The sequence below is a fragment of the Pseudopipra pipra genome, chromosome 5 (genome assembly GCF_036250125.1).
Source record: "Pseudopipra pipra isolate bDixPip1 chromosome 5, bDixPip1.hap1, whole genome shotgun sequence".
NCBI lineage: Eukaryota > Metazoa > Chordata > Aves > Passeriformes > Pipridae > Pseudopipra > Pseudopipra pipra.
The window spans coordinates 21,007,390-21,023,975 of record NC_087553.1 but is presented as its reverse complement, the minus strand read 5'-3'; the positions used below and the strand labels follow the sequence as shown (position 1 = coordinate 21,023,975).

Here is a 16,586-nt window from a genome sequence, read left to right as displayed (position 1 = left end):
AACCAACTTCCTGCAAGCCAGGCAGGGTGACTTGATAAGAAAGTGGAATTCAGGGCAATTAAGTGCAATCTGAGCCATGAGAATATGTTTGCAGACTGCAATTGTACACCAGCTGTTTTCAATGACATTCCAGCCATACAATGAAGATTTTACAAACCGCATTTATTTAAGGGTTGACTTTTCTGCTGAGGGTTGATAATACACTGTTGGAGGGACTGAGTGAATTCAATCTATGAATTCAATCTCTCACAGTGAGATGAATTAACATTAATGAACAGGAATCAGCTGCTCTTTGAGCAGGATGAGTCCAAATTGTTGGTGAAACACCTGCACAAGCAGAACATCAAAATAGGAGACGGTAAAGCGTGAAATCTTGTATCTGACCTGTGACTTTAAAATTTGTGTGAAAATGATGTTTTAAAAAAAAGTTTATATTTCTAACATGACGGTATCTAACACCTATATATGTATCTACTTATGAAGTGTATATAGGTTTCTGTTTTGGTCTTGACTATGTCATGTTTCAGTGTGGCTGTAGAAGTTTAGATAGTAGAGACAAAGACTTTACCTCTCCTGAGAGGTCACTAAATGTTGCAATTCAACAGTTATTAGAGGCTCCAATGATGAACATTCTAGAAAACCAGAAGTGAATGATGCTGCTGGTAAATCCTTTTCTTTTCCGTTCATTTTGTGTTTCCATGAATTTTTGTCTTGTGAAAATTCCTGGGATTTAATTTCTTTCTGGTAGAAAACACATGAATAAAGTGAAGAAAACCCAGACAAAACTCCTATCTCTTATAGCTCTAATACCTTTTTAATGCCTGTGCTTTATGTCTTTTATGTGTGCCTTATGTCAATAGTGGGCAGTAACACAGGTATCTTTGCAAAGCAGAAGCATTTGGGTTTTAAACAAGTAAAAAAATGAGATGTGTTGCCTTGTGCTAGAGAAACAAAGAAAATGCAAAGGTTGTGGGAGTATTCAGTGTTGCTATCCTCAGCCTTTGTTTTGTAAGAACAAGAACAGAGAATTGAAGTAAACAAAATATTTGGACCTGATCCTGCAATTCCTACATGGGCAAAATTCCCAATAGTCTCAAGGGAAGTTTTGTTTGTGTTGGGAAAACCAGATTTGGGCCCATTGTTTCCAGTTAGGAATCAGACTTGTGTTTATTACCTCGTGATAGACATCTCATGGGCTTAACAGCTCAGCTTCCTCAGCCTGGTGTCCCTGAATCTGGAAGAGTTAGCAACTGCCTCACTTTCTGTCTCATTCAAGCATAGCTATGTTCCAGATGATTTCAAAAATTACTTTCTTCTGTAAGGCTTAGTTTCCTGCAACATTCCTGCCTCACTCCTCCTGTTGAGTTTAAAGGTCTTGACTTTTGGCTTGCGTGTGTGTGATAAGAAGGGTGGTACTTTCTATTTGCTTTCCTTTGGTATTAATGATTAAACAAGATGAAAAGCAATCAGTGGACAGCAGGCCCAGTGCCTCACAGTATGAAATTGTTTTTGCAAGCATATGCAGTTCATCCAGGATAAAATTACTGACTGATGGTTACAGTCAGTTGGTGACCTGTCTGTAAATGGTACCAAAGCATCCTTGTCCCTGACTGGGAGGATTTAACCTGTGAATCTTTCTTCTCTGAAAGGTCTGTAGAGAGGAAAGTCAAAAAATTATAGAATAATGGGTTGGCCAGGGAACCTGAGAGATTATCCACATCAAGATCCCTGCACTACAGCAGAGTCAAATATAGCTAAGTCTTTCCTGGAAAAGGATTTTTTTGTTTCTTTAAGATATAATTATTACTACAGAGGCCTTTTGCAATTCTATTTACAGATTGCTGATTTTGGACTCTCCAACCTTTTTCATAAAGACAAGTTTCTGCAGACCTTTTGTGGAAGCCCACTGTATGCTTCCCCTGAAATAGTTAATGGCCGACCTTACAGAGGCCCAGAGGTAAGAAGGGTCAGCTTTTCTGTGCTGTTATGGGGATGTCTTTGATGATAATGTTCTTGAGGGTTAGTCTTACTGCGAATGTTATTGTATGTGTGAGTTCGCTCAGGTCTGTCCCGTATTTAAAGTTCTTAAGCTGCCTTAGTTTGCTTTTGTTTGCTTTGCCTGTGAGTGGGTAGTGAGGTGTTAGATACCAGTTTGCCCACCAGCAGGTGCAGCTGGACATGATGCTGCTCTTGTGGTGCTAATGGCAGGGAGAAGGGCAGGGATCAGCTTCCCTGGGCTTCACACGTGTTGTGTCTGTATTTCAGGTTGACAGCTGGGCCCTTGGTGTATTGCTTTACACTCTGGTTTATGGAACGATGCCCTTTGATGGCTTCGATCACAAAAATCTCATCAGGCAGATCAGCAGTGGAGAATATCGTGAGCCAACACAGACCTCAGGTATGTAAAAGGAGGGAGGGCCATGTACTGAGCTGACAGGAGTTCAGGATGGAGAGTTTGTCTGGTCCCTTCCAACATGTTTTAGTGTCATATTAGAATGATGCAGAAAAAAAAAATCTCATCCTCTACTGACTTCATGTACTGTAAATGCCCATCTGGATACAGCATTTACCAAAAGCCCTTTTGAAATTACAATTTTGTAGCAGATAGATTTTGTTCCCTTGGGGAAGCTGTAGCAGGCTCTTTTAACTAGATGTGTGAGAGTGAAAGGTCTGTTAGCTATTGCAAGTGGAATTGTTCAGAGAAGCTTTAAACTGATACAACATACTAGTACAGATCAATCCTCTAACTACACTGTGGTATATCACAGCATAGAGATGATGAATGGTCAGAGCAACACAGTCTCCTATTCAAGAAGGCAGGCCAAAATCTGAATTAATGCCACTATGTTTGCATTGACTTCTACTTAGAGGATAACACATTAAGCAGTCACCTGACAGAAAAGCATCAACTAGGTCTGGGTCATTGATTATAATGATTCCTTCCGGCCTTAAATATCTATGTATACATTATATTTAAATTAATATTTATCTTATATCAGTTGTTTGCTATCCCTTTCAATTTTCTGTCTTCTTGCTCTCTGTATGAAAATAAGCCCTTAAAATACACAGAAGACTACACTGTTAATGGAAAAATAAATAGAAAAGCAAATATCCCAATTCACCTTTGTTTCCTCTAAGTTTTGTCATTATTAGAGTCAATTGGTTGGTGACTTCCTTCAGTAATATGGAGCTATTCACTTTCTAATACAGTACAAGTACTAATTTATTTGATAGCCCAGTGTACATTTCTCAGAGTGAATCATATTCTTCTGATGAGAAGTAATACTGAAATGCATTTTCTGTCATTGACTGATGGACAAAGCCTTGCCCTCTTTCACTTCTCCTGTTGTAAAGGGCGTTATTTTTGCGCATTTGATTGGCTTCACACTTCCAGTTTAAACTGACAAAGCTAACAATGCTCATGTTCTAAAAATTTTGTATGCCATTCTTCATCCACAGATGCTCGTGGTCTTATCAGATGGATGCTGATGGTGAACCCTGAACGCCGGGCAACCATTGAAGACATTGCCAACCACTGGTGGGTTAACTGGGGCTACAAGAGTAGTGTTTGTGACTGTGATGCCATGAGGGACTCTGAGTCCCCATTGCTGGCAAGATTCATTGATTGGCATCATCGTTCTACTGGCCTCCAACCAGAGACTGATACCAAAATGAAGTGCCTTTCTAAGCCCAAAGGTCCTGAAGTCACACTAGAGAGACAAAGATCTCTGAAAAAATCAAAAAAGGAAAATGACATTGCACAGTCCATCCAGGAAGGAGGAGCTGAAAATGCAACCAAACCCAATTCCAAGAGACCCAAAGGCATCCTGAAGAAAAGGAGCAACAGTGAGCATCGATCTCACAGTGCAGGTTTCATTGAAGGAGTGGTCAGCCCAGTGTTACCCTCTGCTTTTAAGCTGGAGCAAGAGTTGTGTAGGACTGGCGTAGCCATTAAAAGTGTTGTGGAGGTAGAGGTAGCTGGCAAATATGGCACTAAGCAGTCTTCACTCATGCCAAAAAAAGGAATCTTAAAGAAGACTCAGCAGAGGGAGTCTGGCTATTACTCCTCTCCAGAACGAAGCGAATCTTCTGAACTCTTGGACAATAATGATGAGACAGTAAATAGTGACACTTCTCCAGGGGTCACAGAGCTATCCAGAAATGGGTCTTACAGCCATTCCTGCAGGCGTAAGGGCATCTTGAAACACAACAGCAAGTATTCTCCCAGCAGCACTGAATCTACTTTGATTAGCCCTGAGACACCAACGCTGGAGGCCATGGAAGAAGCGATCCTGCCTGGAGATGCATTACCTCGAAGTTACAGTCGCCCTTCCAGCGTGATTAGTGATGACAGTATTTTGTCCAGTGACTCATTTGATTTGCTGGATTTGCAAGAGAACAGGCCAAACAGACAGAGAATACGGAGCTGTGTCTCTGCTGAAAATTTCCTCCAGATCCAAGACTTCGAAGGACTTCAGAACCGCCCACGGCCACAGTATCTAAAGCGTTATCGTAACCGTCTGGGGGACAGCAGTTTTTCTCTTCTCACAGACATGGATGATGTGACTCAGGTCTACAAGAAAGCCCTAGAGATCTGCAACAAGCTCAACTAGTGGAGGGAAGATGGAAAAGGAGGGAAGGGAGGTTTTCTGTGTACCTTTATGATGGAGTAAGCCAGGTCACTGATTTGCTGACAATGGTAGGTTTTGCTTCAGAGGTGCTGACTGTACCTACTTAGCTGAACTCCTAGTAAACTAGCCCCAAAGCCATCTCACACTTCTCTAATCTTGTGCCCTCAAAATATTACCTACCTGACCAGAGAAAAACCTTTGGTCTTTGTGTCTGTGAGGAAAGCACATCAGGAGCTAGCTGGCAAAAGCATCAAGATTTGATGGCTCTAAGTCAGACAGAATTAAAACTGGAAGTGAGGGATACATGTTTTGAGATGTTTCTAATTAATATCAGTTAAGCTTTATCAAGAGATGAGCTGAATTCTTCAAGTCCAATTTGGATGCCTTTTAGAAAGAGAGGCTTTAGTTCCCCCTGAAGTTATTCATCTGAATACAGTTATTGCACAGTGGGGACCTTTGGCTTGCATTATGCAGCAGGCCAGGCTAGGTAGTCACCATAGTCCCTTCCACCAGAGTGACCTGAGAGGTTCTGAACATGTTCTGGGACAGATAATCTGAGAGACTTGCCCCAGAAAAACACCCCATGAGGTGTTTGTGGACAAGCGATGGAGCAGACATTCAGATCCGGACTCTCCCACAGGGTCCGAAGCCATTGCTCTTCAGTGAGCAGAAAGTTCTAAAACTGTTTCCAACTACTGCTCCTACTAGCAAAAAGAGAGCCACAGAAACAATAAAGGGATCTGGAAGGAAGGGATGTTATCAGCAGCTAAATGACCTTTTAAGGCATTTCAACCCATGTGTTCCACTTGTGACTCTTTCAAAACGACCAGCCAGATGAATGCTCAGATAAAGATGGATCTGACAAAGGGTCTCAACAGTTAGCTGACCCTCCAATCTAGAGTTCAGTCACTATCAGCAAATGGTGCCACCTTGCTGCTAGCTTGTAGTATTTGGGAGTGACAGGTAGTTTGTGACCTGAATGTTAGGTAAGGAAAAGGTTGTAGCATGTAGGAAACAGATAGAGGTCAGAAAGTTAGTGGGAAGATGCCTTTCTCCGTATGAAAATGTTTTTAGGTAGGTGGTAATGGAGCAGAAAGAATTGAGCGATGAAATGATAATGTTAGGTTTAATAACAGAGTTAGCAGACCTGCTTCTATCCTAGTGTAGCTGGTACTGAGTGTGCAATGACACCAGTTTGAAAAAAAAAAAGGATATGTGTTTGTGTTCTCAGATATCCAACTATCCAGACCGAAGGCTTCAACTCCCATAAAGGTACCACATGGGTCTACTGGATTACCTGAATGTAAGCCTATGTCAGAAAGGCACTGTGTGTTTGACAGGCCTGGGCAAACTGGAATATTCAGGCCCATTTCAGTCTCATTTCCGTGAGCACATAGCCCCTGGCTTTCTTGGAGGTGCACTGGTGTGATTAAATCACAGGTTTCAGCCTATGCTGTCAAATGATCCACAGCTGCAAAACTTGCATCTACATGCATACCCAGAGCAGAGGAGCATGGGGCAAGTTCTGGTCTCACTCCTGCCCTGAAACTGGAACTGAAAGCAGAATTTGACCCACTGTGTCCCAAATCCTAGAGGTGGTGCAGGAGCGGAATAGAGTTCCTCTGGGGATTCCTTGGGAATTGGAGATAACTCCATAAATCATTGGCATCTGAGGCAGGAAGCTATTTCACTTGCAGATTCCTTATTCAGTGTATCATGGTATTAAGTCTGGTGGTTCCTCCTAAAAATCAACTGGGCTGCCTAGCATAAAGATGAACCAACTTGAGTTTCCTAAATCAGTTAATCTGCCTCTATGGAGAACCTTTACTTATTACTTATTTCCTTACACTGGACCAAATTTGGCTCTGAAATAAATGGCATCAATACCATGAAATCTCTGAGAGACATGCTCTCAAGCAGTCAAGTGAAATCTGGCTCACTGTTGTTTGCCTAGGAAGGGCAACTGCAAGTCACTTCTCTGCAGATGTGTACCTCTCTGTATGATAGTCAGACATCTCAACTTCTCTCACAAGCCCTGCATGTGCTCTTTTAGCCCATCCCAAACCAACACCCCATTTTGCAGTGTATCGAGTTAACAGGTTTGCTGTGGTGCATTTTAAAACAACTCAACATAGTCTCCATGGCCCTTCTGAAACAAGGGTGGATGTGCCTTGCAGCCATGGCTTTTAACCCGTGCCCTGGAGTGTAAGAGCTACATCCTTAGCTGGTGTGAATTAGCGCTGTCCCGCTGACGTGCCGGAGCATCACTTCGGTGGGGTTACGCTGATTGACACCTTCCCTGCACGTGTGGCACTAAACTTTGAATGGATTGATAGAGGTTTCAGGATGAAGGGAAGGGAACTCAGCGAGCCATGGCAGGGAAGTGAGGAGCACCCCAAAGGCTCCTATCTCCCGAGGCTTTTGCCCAGGCCTGCTTCCTTGTGTACAAATGTGAATGAGTGAGTGACTGCTTGCTGCCAAACTGGAAATGTTATGTAGGGATTTACTGGCATGTTACTGGCATGTTACATGTTTACTGGCATGTTATCATTCCTAGAAGAGAAGAAAAAAAAAAACTTGACTGCACATTGTTATTATTAGTGTTGTGATTCTTATTTAATTTTTTTGTAATACAAAGTCGACTTTTTTATTTGAATTTGTTTTTTTTTTTATTTATTGGTCTGAAAGCCATTTCAAAGGTATAATAATATATTTGGTGTAATTTAATTGGTGCAACATTATTTTACAGCTCCGGCCAAAATTGTTTGGTGTTATTTTTTGGGTTTTTGTTTTTTTCTCCCAATCCTTGGTTGGTTTGAGCTCTATGAGGCACACAGGGAAAAACGCTGGATAATCACCCAAAGTGTTTGTATTTTTAATCTGATACTGTTTTTTATTAAATAAAATGAAGTTAATGTAACTGTGAAGAGTCTCTCTCTCTCCCTTTTCTTTTTTATTGTACATCAGCATAAGCCAATGCCAAATGGTAATGAACTTGTCATGCAGAAATACAGCAGCATCTCAGCACTTTGTACCAAGTTGTTTATGCAAAGCTTCTTGGCTCGTTTGTACATTTGAATATAATGTGGGTGGCCACAGACACTCCCGTGCTACGAAGTGTTTGGCACTACAAAGCACCCAGAGCTTTCAGCTGTGGAAATGTTTGGTGGAGAATAGCTGACTGGGGTTTTTCTGTTTGAGATAAATGAGGTTTGTGGGCCAGGTGTGCTGTAGGTGAGGCAGAGCTGGCTGGCTGAGCAGACACAGCATAACTCATTTGTAGCCCGGAGACAGACGGTCATGGTCCTTTTTCCTCTATTGGGAAGAGGGGACAGTTTATTGACAATGTACCTGTAGGTAAAATTTAGGGGTTTGGAGCAATTACTTGAGCAAAAAAAACTGATGGCCATCCGCTGCTGTCAAATGTGAGTTGATTTCACTCAGATGGCTTTGAGCAGCCAGCATAATCAGCTAGTGAGAGGGAAAAAGGGGAGTCAGTTTTCATTTTTTTGGAGTCCCCATGATAACCAGAAGGCTTTAGATTGTTTTTCTTGGAAAACAGATGGGCATCATAAGGGAAGCTGGGTGTTAGGTATGCTGTGTGTGCTGGGGACTTGTTAAAATAAAGGAAATGGTTGGCAATGTCTTCATGTTGGCTCTGAGCAAGACACCATTAAACTTCACCTTTGATGCAGCCAGCCAAGATACCTGTAGTGTATATTCTGCTTTTTAAATTACAGGCAGTTTGGATCAGGATCCGAGGTTTGGATATCATGAAAAAAAAAAGGCTTTTTTTTCCTGATTCATTTTCTCTCTCTAGCTTTTTAATGCCAGAAACCATGGCTGTAGGTGCTAGATTTCTTACTTATGACCACTTAAAAAGCACTGGGAATAAAGGGAAAAAGCCAATGATGCAGAAAGGCAAACAGCCGTTAATACATTACAAAGGGAATGATTATCTGCTATGTGCTAATTGAGTCAGGAATTATATGGTGTATATTCAAAGTCAGCACACGTGTTCTTGTACCTGAGGTGAAGAAAGTCTAATTGTGTGGGTGCTGGGTGGTGGAAAATGTACTGTAAGTCTCCTCTGTAATAGCAATTATGAACCAACTTTTTTTTATTTTTTTTTTTTAACACACTAGGAAAAAAGGGAAGCTGAGGGCAAACTATTTGTTTCATTTTAAAAATAATGACTTTTAAAAGGTTCTGGATGGCTGGGCATGCTGCGCGTTTGTGGCAGGATCTGAGGAGTAATTACGTACGTGTTTGTACAGCTCTGAGAGTGCACACTTCTGGGGTGGGAGCTGAGAGTCTGATTTTCCTATTTATTACAGTAGATAAGTGTACAGCAATATGCCTTAGCTGAAGTTACATAGTAAGTCCGTAGACAGACCTGGTCTTCTTTCGTGCTTGCTTCATGGGCATTCCAGTGTTTCTCAGGAATCATTGAGTTTTTATGGATTGGGCAAGACAGGAGCAAGGAAGCAAGATAAGCCTTGGGAGCTACACAGTTGAGTGGCAAAAGCAGTAGTGTGGGTTTTTGCTATACAGCCATAAATAGTTTTGTCCATTATAACCCTTTGTTATACCAATTTCTGATCCTGCAAAGCCTGTGCATGCTTGTGTGTAACATAGTATTGCCAGGGATCCCTTTCACTGCTGTGGTGGGCTTCGCTCAAGTCCAGGGGCCAGCTGACATGGGTAGTGCTGCCTGATGCTGAGCAATGCTTCCCTATATCGGTAGGGCACTTGGAGGCCAGCACAGAAACTTGCAGGACAGCCTGACACTTGCTCCTCAAAGCTCACTGGCCCCAAGTCACTGGTGCAGAGGGAGAGAACTTGTGCCAACACAGCGGGATCTCCCAGTGCTGTCACAGCCTGAGTTGATGCCCATAACCAGCCCATAGTGCTGGCAAGAGAAGCAAAATTCTCAGAGCAAAGTGATACAGCAGAATTTCTGGCCATAAAAGTTTGCACTTGGTGTGTAGTTGCGCCTCCTCACAGAAGAGACTGGTCTCTGTTTAGAGAATCCAGGGACTGTGAAAGCAAGGCTCTAAATTGGAGGGAAGAGATGGCATTTTTAGTTATTGCAGACAAGTGTATTTACACATAAATTTGCTAGTGACTCCATAAGCATGTTTAATAGTAAACTTCACGACACCGGAGTCTCAGTTATAGCTACAGGGTAAGTCATAACCAGCCTAATGAATGAAGGGAGAAGTCCAATACTCATGTAAATTTGGTGTATATGAGAAGATTATCAGTTCAGTTAAACATCTCGGTGATTCACAGCTCTTTTTAATGAGATGCTTCTGGAGACAAATCTGCAGGAATGCTTTTGTTGAGCCAACAGAAACTCTAGTGTTTGAATCAGCCCAGGGTCTCTGGTACCTGTCCCCAGGGTCAGTGGTTTCAGTTAAAAGTTTTACCACAGAAGAGAACAAGCCGTGTTTCCACTGGATTGATGGTATTTAGAATTCAACTAGGGCTTTTTTCTTTTTTTATTGTCTGGTGGAGCTGTCTTTTCCTCCTTGCCAAACCAAGACATCTTTCTCATAAAAGACTGAGTAATTTGGCTGGAGAAGCAACTTTTTTGGACAGATGATCTGAGCATTTTGTTTCTGGCTATCTCTCTCTAGCCCTTACTCCTGACCCCATATTTCCTGGAATTTCATCAGTGCAGAAAGCCCTTTGATTTGCATGTCATCTGGCCATACAGAGCCCTGAACTTTTAAGGAAATTATATTTATTTGCACTTATGCTTAATTATTCCTTGCAAAAGCATTTTACAAGACAATTTTATGTATCACCAGAAGATTCTCCGTACCAATACAAATGCTGGGCTTAGAGCTCACACAGAATTGTACCAGGCCCAGAGCCATGAAAGAATTAGATAGCTGACTGCCATCAAAATAAGGAAATCAGCTGTGGGTGCTGGACAGAGGTGCCCTTATAGGTCAGGACATCACCCTACTTCTTCATTCAGGAAAACAGCTCTACTGCCAGTGGGAGCTCTGTTTTTTTTTGACAGTAAGCACCTCTGAAAACTCATGCCTGAGCTTTCTCACAATGCACATCCAGCACTGAAGCCTTTACTGTCAGACAGCATGTGGAAATGTTGGTGTCAACCCGCCTTGACATTTTCTCTTTGCCCTTTTGCCTTTCACTTTAACCTATTTACTTAACAGAAACAACGTGTGTCTCTCTCTCTCTCTCTCTCTCTCACGTAGTCCAAATCTTGTTTGCCATCCTGTTTAGTTTTGCTGCATGGACTGTGCAATAGCCTGTCGGGACAGTGGGTTGAACTTTGCTCACAAGGTCCTTTTGCAGCCCTAACCCTGGCCGTGTCACAGCCTCTGCTTTGGAGGCTGTTTGGATCCTCCTGCAGCGGCGGCTCTAGTGCTGGTGCTTTGCAGCAGGTAGCTTTTCTTCCAGTTGCAGAAACTGTGGGACCTTGAGCTAATAGTGGGGAGCTATCTGGAAGAGACACCATGCTAAGGACAATTACAAAGCTAGGCTGCTAGGACAAATGTGTTAAACCAACCAAATACAAATCCCTAGAAGTTGGTGGTGAGATTATACCCTCCCCAGCAGGAATCCACTCAGAAAACTGTGCTCCTTTCATAGGCTAGGTAGATGCCATTGCATTTAGAAATACAAGGAAGGAATAACTGTAGAACTGTCTGAAAAGCCAGGGAGGAGGGAGCATTTGTCTTGTGGCTCTGCAGTACAGAGAGTTTATTAACAAACCCCTCCAAATTTCAGCCTTGGAGATAATAGGACAAGACATACTTTAAATAGAACCAAAGGGAAAACAAATTCATAACAGATGTTAGGAAGTATGTAAATATATGTTTATATTTACATATAAAGCCCTAGCCCTCGCCTGCCAGGCGAGATTGCTAGGACCAGAGTGTGTGTCATCATCCCGGCTGCACTGGGAATTGTCGAAAATATTTCTTTAAATGTTCTCTGTTGTTCTCTTCAGCTGCACGTCCCACAGCTTGACGGTTTCATCAGAAGATTTCTTGAGAGGAGGGATCTGCTGCCTGAGAAGAGATCTTTGCTAAATTCCCATACAACTCAGTGTCACAAGGAATGTTCAGTTAGCTCCAGCCCTTAGAAACCCCAAGGTAGTTAAGCCCCTTGCCCGCCCAGTAAAAAATTGTGTCAGAGTGGAAAGAGACAATGGGTAACAGTTGAGTACTACATCCCCAGATGGTGCAAACTGCTGTTGACCCAACATGGACAAGCATCCAGCCTTAAAAAGTAAATTCCTATCATTGTGAAATTGTGGTTGGATCAGTGGGAATGGCATCAGGCCCCACATGCTCACCATTTGACTTCCCCCTATGAAGAGTTCTGTATTTACAAAAGTGGTGTTGGAAATATCTGATGTCTTTAGCCTTACCTTAGCTGGCAGGGGTCTTTCAAATCGTTGACACACTGGGGCATTTTGTAAGATCCTGCTTCCAAAACTTTTGGGAAATGGAACAATTCTTAACCTGAAGAGGGATTTTATCATTGGTGGTGATTTTTTAGGAAATAAAAATGTTTTTAATTTCTCAGGATTGTATGACTCAGAGTACTGCTTAGACAACAGGGAGCTTCAGCTCCTTGTAAACAAGACACTTGCAAAGGTCCCAACAGCTTGAGCATTATAGTTCAGTAAATCTGTCATTTCCTAAAGGAAGTGAAGTGGTACTGTGGGTCAAGTTTCTAACGTGGTTTTATCCCAGTATATCCCACCATATTAGTCTGGATAGGCATAGAAATTTTTCTCTTTTGACATTAATAGAGAAGACACATACAGCCCAGATAAGTAGCACATGAACAGTGTCACCTGATCTATGAAGAAATAACTGCAGTTGCTTTTTACTACAGCCAAAATGCTGTTTTCTGGAAAGTTCCAAATTATTGTCCTGATCTGGCAATGACTAAGGTAGGTAATTCTGGAAGAAACAAAACTATTATGATTACAGAAAACGAGGCAGAGTGGGGGCTACGTTTCAGCTTGATGAAAGAGCTGAGGGATGGTCTTCTCTTGCACTAGAGATAAGTGAATAAATTAATTTCCTCCTGGTGTTACATTCTAAAATTGGAGGAGATTTACTGGAACTTTCCTCATTCCTTGTCCCATGGCAAGAACATGTAGTTGGGTTTGCTCACAAGAGTTGCAAATTTGCACCTTGTCACCATTTGCAACAGGACTGCGATATTGCACAGAGAATGGGATCCTGCTTGCTAACTGGAAGAGGGAGAGCTCTCAGAGCCCCTCTAGGGAGCCCTGGTACAAAGACAACTGTGTGAGAGGGATCAGAGTCCTTAATGTGCTTGAATGGGGCTGTCAGGGACAGCTTTTGTTAAAGGTCTGCCATGCAAAGAAAAGAAGATTTGCATATTTTCCCCTCTGACATAAGTGCACTCCCCAACACCTGCAAAAGCACTCTTGCCACAGAAGCCATCTCTAAAAATACTTCAAAAAATACATGTGTTGTGAGCAGACCTGATTGCTTCAAATAGCAGAAAAGCCTTTTTTTGTCAACACACTCACTAGACCTTAATTAAAAATGTACTGTTCCACTGCAAAGTTATCTGGCTTTTCTTCTTGCAAAGCTGGTACTATTGAGACAGGAATTCCCACATCTAGTTTATATGCTTTCCCCCCTTAAACCTTTTCTTCTGAAGTAGCCTTGGTTAAAAGCAGAAGCAAGGTCCTCCAGTTATAGAAACAATACTCAAGTCAGTCTGAGAAATGGAACAAGAATTACATCACTAATGACCAGTCAAAGCTTGTCCACACAGCCTGCATGAACATTCCACGTCTAGTGGCAAATTCCCAGAAATACTGTGAGGCCATACTGACTAACTGCCCCCCCAGAAGGAAATGTGTTGGAAGTATCAGAAGGCTCTAGATTGATTTAGTCCTCTGCCCTGTTATATGTACTCTTTGCTACAAACAAACATTTGGTTGGCCGGTTTCTCGGAGGACAGAAGAAAGCCTTGGAGGTGCCACAGTAAGTCTGAGAAGTTCAAAAGAGAGATTTGATTTTTCACCACAAAAGTATCCATACTCTCATTCACATGCATGGGAATAGGAAGCCTTTGTTCAGATTGAGCCAAGAAGAAATAAACTATTGTTGGAAGGTCATTTCAGCTTGCTTTGAGGGGTGAGGAAGAACTAGAAAAAATAACCAAATGTAGTTGTCTTACCAGTGATTACAAATACTGTCTTTCATCAGAACAGGCAAGTTTTTGTTAGAAATTTCTATTCTTGTGTCGGACTAATTCATTGTAGGTTCAGGCTAGAGGTTTTATCAAATTTTTAGCTGCCATGGTTTCTGAGGGTCCCACTTGAGGCACTCTGGTGAGGTTTGGTTTTTAGAGAATGAGTGGTTCCTACGAGGACACAGCCAATGTAGGCACTTGATCTGCCTTGCAGATCTTGGTATTGATATTTCAAAGCTTTGCTTGAATTTCATGCTCCACCTTAAGCTAAGTCTACCACCAGGTTGGCAGCAACCACATCAAGTCCATCTTCCAACAATCCACCAGCACTTTTATAAGGAAGAGTCTTGCTACAACTAATGAATGCATTTTAAATAGAGGGTGGGGAGAGGAGATGTGACATTTCAAATCCTCTGCCATGATTTCCTGTAGTTTAGTCTTTTTTATGAAATCTTCCCCCTCACCTGTCCCATATGAATGCTGATTCAGTAAATTACTCCTGTAAATAACTTTCACATGTTTAAAGATAGGCCTGCCCATTCATTGCTGACTCAGGGCTATGGCTTTCTATCTGACAATGAAATGCTATCCAGGAAAATCAAGGGTCAGTTTTCAGTATTATTTTTTGATGTGAACTCAAAGAGGCTGGCAGAAATGCTTCAGTAGAGGTTTTCTTGAAAAAACCGAGCAATATTATATATCTGTCTTTCAGCAAATATGAAGCTTTGGTACAAACCACAGCTTGCTTGACTATGTCCTGTTTTCTTCTATTTTGAGTATTTATTTCTGCAGATAAATGGCTTGCAGTAGTCCATCATACAAATGGTCATTAACAAATCAAAGCTGAGATTTTCAAAAACATTCAGCATAAGCCTGGTTCTGCTCTTGTTCAAGTTACTAGCAAAACCCCAGAAATATATTTTTTCTTTTTTTTTTCAGCAGATAATCCCTCAAAAGCCTATCCTATGGCTTTGCCCCAGAAGAATAGTTTCCAATTTCTGGTAGGATCATTATAGGAGTTATTGCAAAAGGAATGAACACTTTGGCAAGATTATAATGACAACCCTGATATTCTCTTATATAATTATGGATTCAGAAGGAATTAAATCAACAAGCTTAGTGATGGAGAGAAAAGCTGAAGAGGCTGTTTCACTACATCCAGAGTCACTGTCATTTTTAATTTTGTAGCCCATGAAATCTTTCCTGCTGTAGTGGACAGGTCATCCTCACCTACATATAAAATGACTGGATTTATGTGTGGATTTTTCTTTCCTAGATGGCATAGATAGACTCCTTAGGCTATGGTTTAAACTTCTTAAAAAACCCAACAAAAATAATAAAACTGACCTTTAAACTGCTTGGTTTCTTTGTAAGTGCCAGAGCAAAACAGAGGAAAAGAAGAGGCTCAAAGGAAATGGATATTTCACAGAGTCTCTGCTCACCTCTATCCATACTGAGTTTCCTTGTCACACCATAGGCCATGTAGCATGTCCCAGCATGGGTGCAAGCTGGATACATCTGCAGTAACCTCTGCCACAAGCCCAGACCTTGCTCCAAAAGTGCCATCAGACCCCAGAAACCTCCAGGATCCCTATTACTTTGTCCCTCCAAAATATCTTCTGCACCACACACACCTTGAGCTGAATGATCTCCTCGGGGTTTTTTTTGTACCCCATTTCCACCACTGTTTTGGTTTTATTTCCTGGAAGGGTAGTCTGCTGCTGCTCATTGCTAATCAAGGGCCAGGGTGCCCAGACCATAGGTTTTCATCCATTTTGTCCAGGCTGATTTGATTTGAGAATTCCTGCCAGCAACAGCAGAGACAAATTCTTAACTGGACATCCCATCCCATGGTTTATTCCCACTGGCTCCCCTAAGACAAGGCTAATGTACACCTGCTGCTGGGGAAGGCAATTTACTTTAAAAGTCAATAGCCAAGTTCAGGAAGGCAGGAGGGGCTGAGGCGATCCAAGCAGTTGGTTTCCATGCTGGGAATCCCCATTAGGCTGAACAAAATCGCCCTTGTTTGGTGAGCAAGAAGGGAGAGTCAAATCGGGACACTTCAGACCTGCAGTAACCTGCACAGTAGCAGCCTCAGCTCCCCCAGCCACAGCAGATGGGGAGGTCAGCTTGCCTGCATCCAGATGGATTTCTCTCAGGCGTGTATCTGCTCCTGGCTGTTCATTCAGCTTCCTTCCTATTTGTAAAAATGAGTAATGTTACAGTATTATTTTTATTTTAAAAAGGCAAACTAAGAAATAAAGCTGTAGGCTGCATCTTCTGTGCACCCTCCCATATTTTTTGATTGCTGCTGTCTGTGTGGAGCACATTGCAGGTTGTGAACTCCTTGTGGGGGTACAGCTGCATGTACACAGCTATGCAATTTTTATGTGCATTTATACAACAGTCCTTAGCTGAGCACAGCTCTGACTGATGTCATGATTGCTCATGTCAGATGTCTCATGGTGTCTTTCAGGCCTTTGTTCCACTTTCATGATGACTATGGGGAGTGGTATTGGGCAGATCTTGCAAAAGAAGTACCATCGTCAGCAAAAGAAATGGAAGTCAGCTAGGATTTTGCTTCTGTCAGTGAGTGAAATCTGCAGTTCAGGACATTCTTAGCTATTGTAATAACAAAAGCAGCTCCCTCTCTTTTCATTTTCATTTGCTTGGACTTGGATCTTTCTCTCAACTTTTCCATATTTGAATTCCTTATGAACTTAT

At 42.0% G+C, this 16,586-nt stretch overlaps 1 protein-coding gene and 1 long non-coding RNA gene across 2 annotated transcripts in view; one reads left to right on the top strand and one right to left on the bottom strand.

Annotated features, from left to right (window-relative positions):
• Positions 1–7,558, top strand: part of NUAK1 (NUAK family kinase 1) — a 48,797-nt gene extending 41,239 nt beyond the window's left edge. The window contains exons 5-7 of the mRNA XM_064654865.1: positions 1,838–1,957; positions 2,266–2,398; positions 3,460–7,558. Coding sequence (XP_064510935.1) covers positions 1,838–1,957; positions 2,266–2,398; positions 3,460–4,613 — 1,407 coding nt within the window. The 3' untranslated portion in view covers positions 4,614–7,558. The remainder of the gene's footprint in view (positions 1–1,837; positions 1,958–2,265; positions 2,399–3,459) is intronic.
• Positions 7,559–11,466: 3,908 nt separating this feature from the next.
• On the bottom strand, positions 11,467–13,367 carry LOC135415274 (uncharacterized). The gene is made up of 3 exons (XR_010431042.1): positions 13,309–13,367; positions 12,046–12,139; positions 11,467–11,683 (listed from the first exon to the last, which is right to left on the bottom strand). It is a non-coding gene; the product is annotated as an uncharacterized LOC135415274 (long non-coding RNA).
• Positions 13,368–16,586: the final 3,219 nt, after the last annotated feature.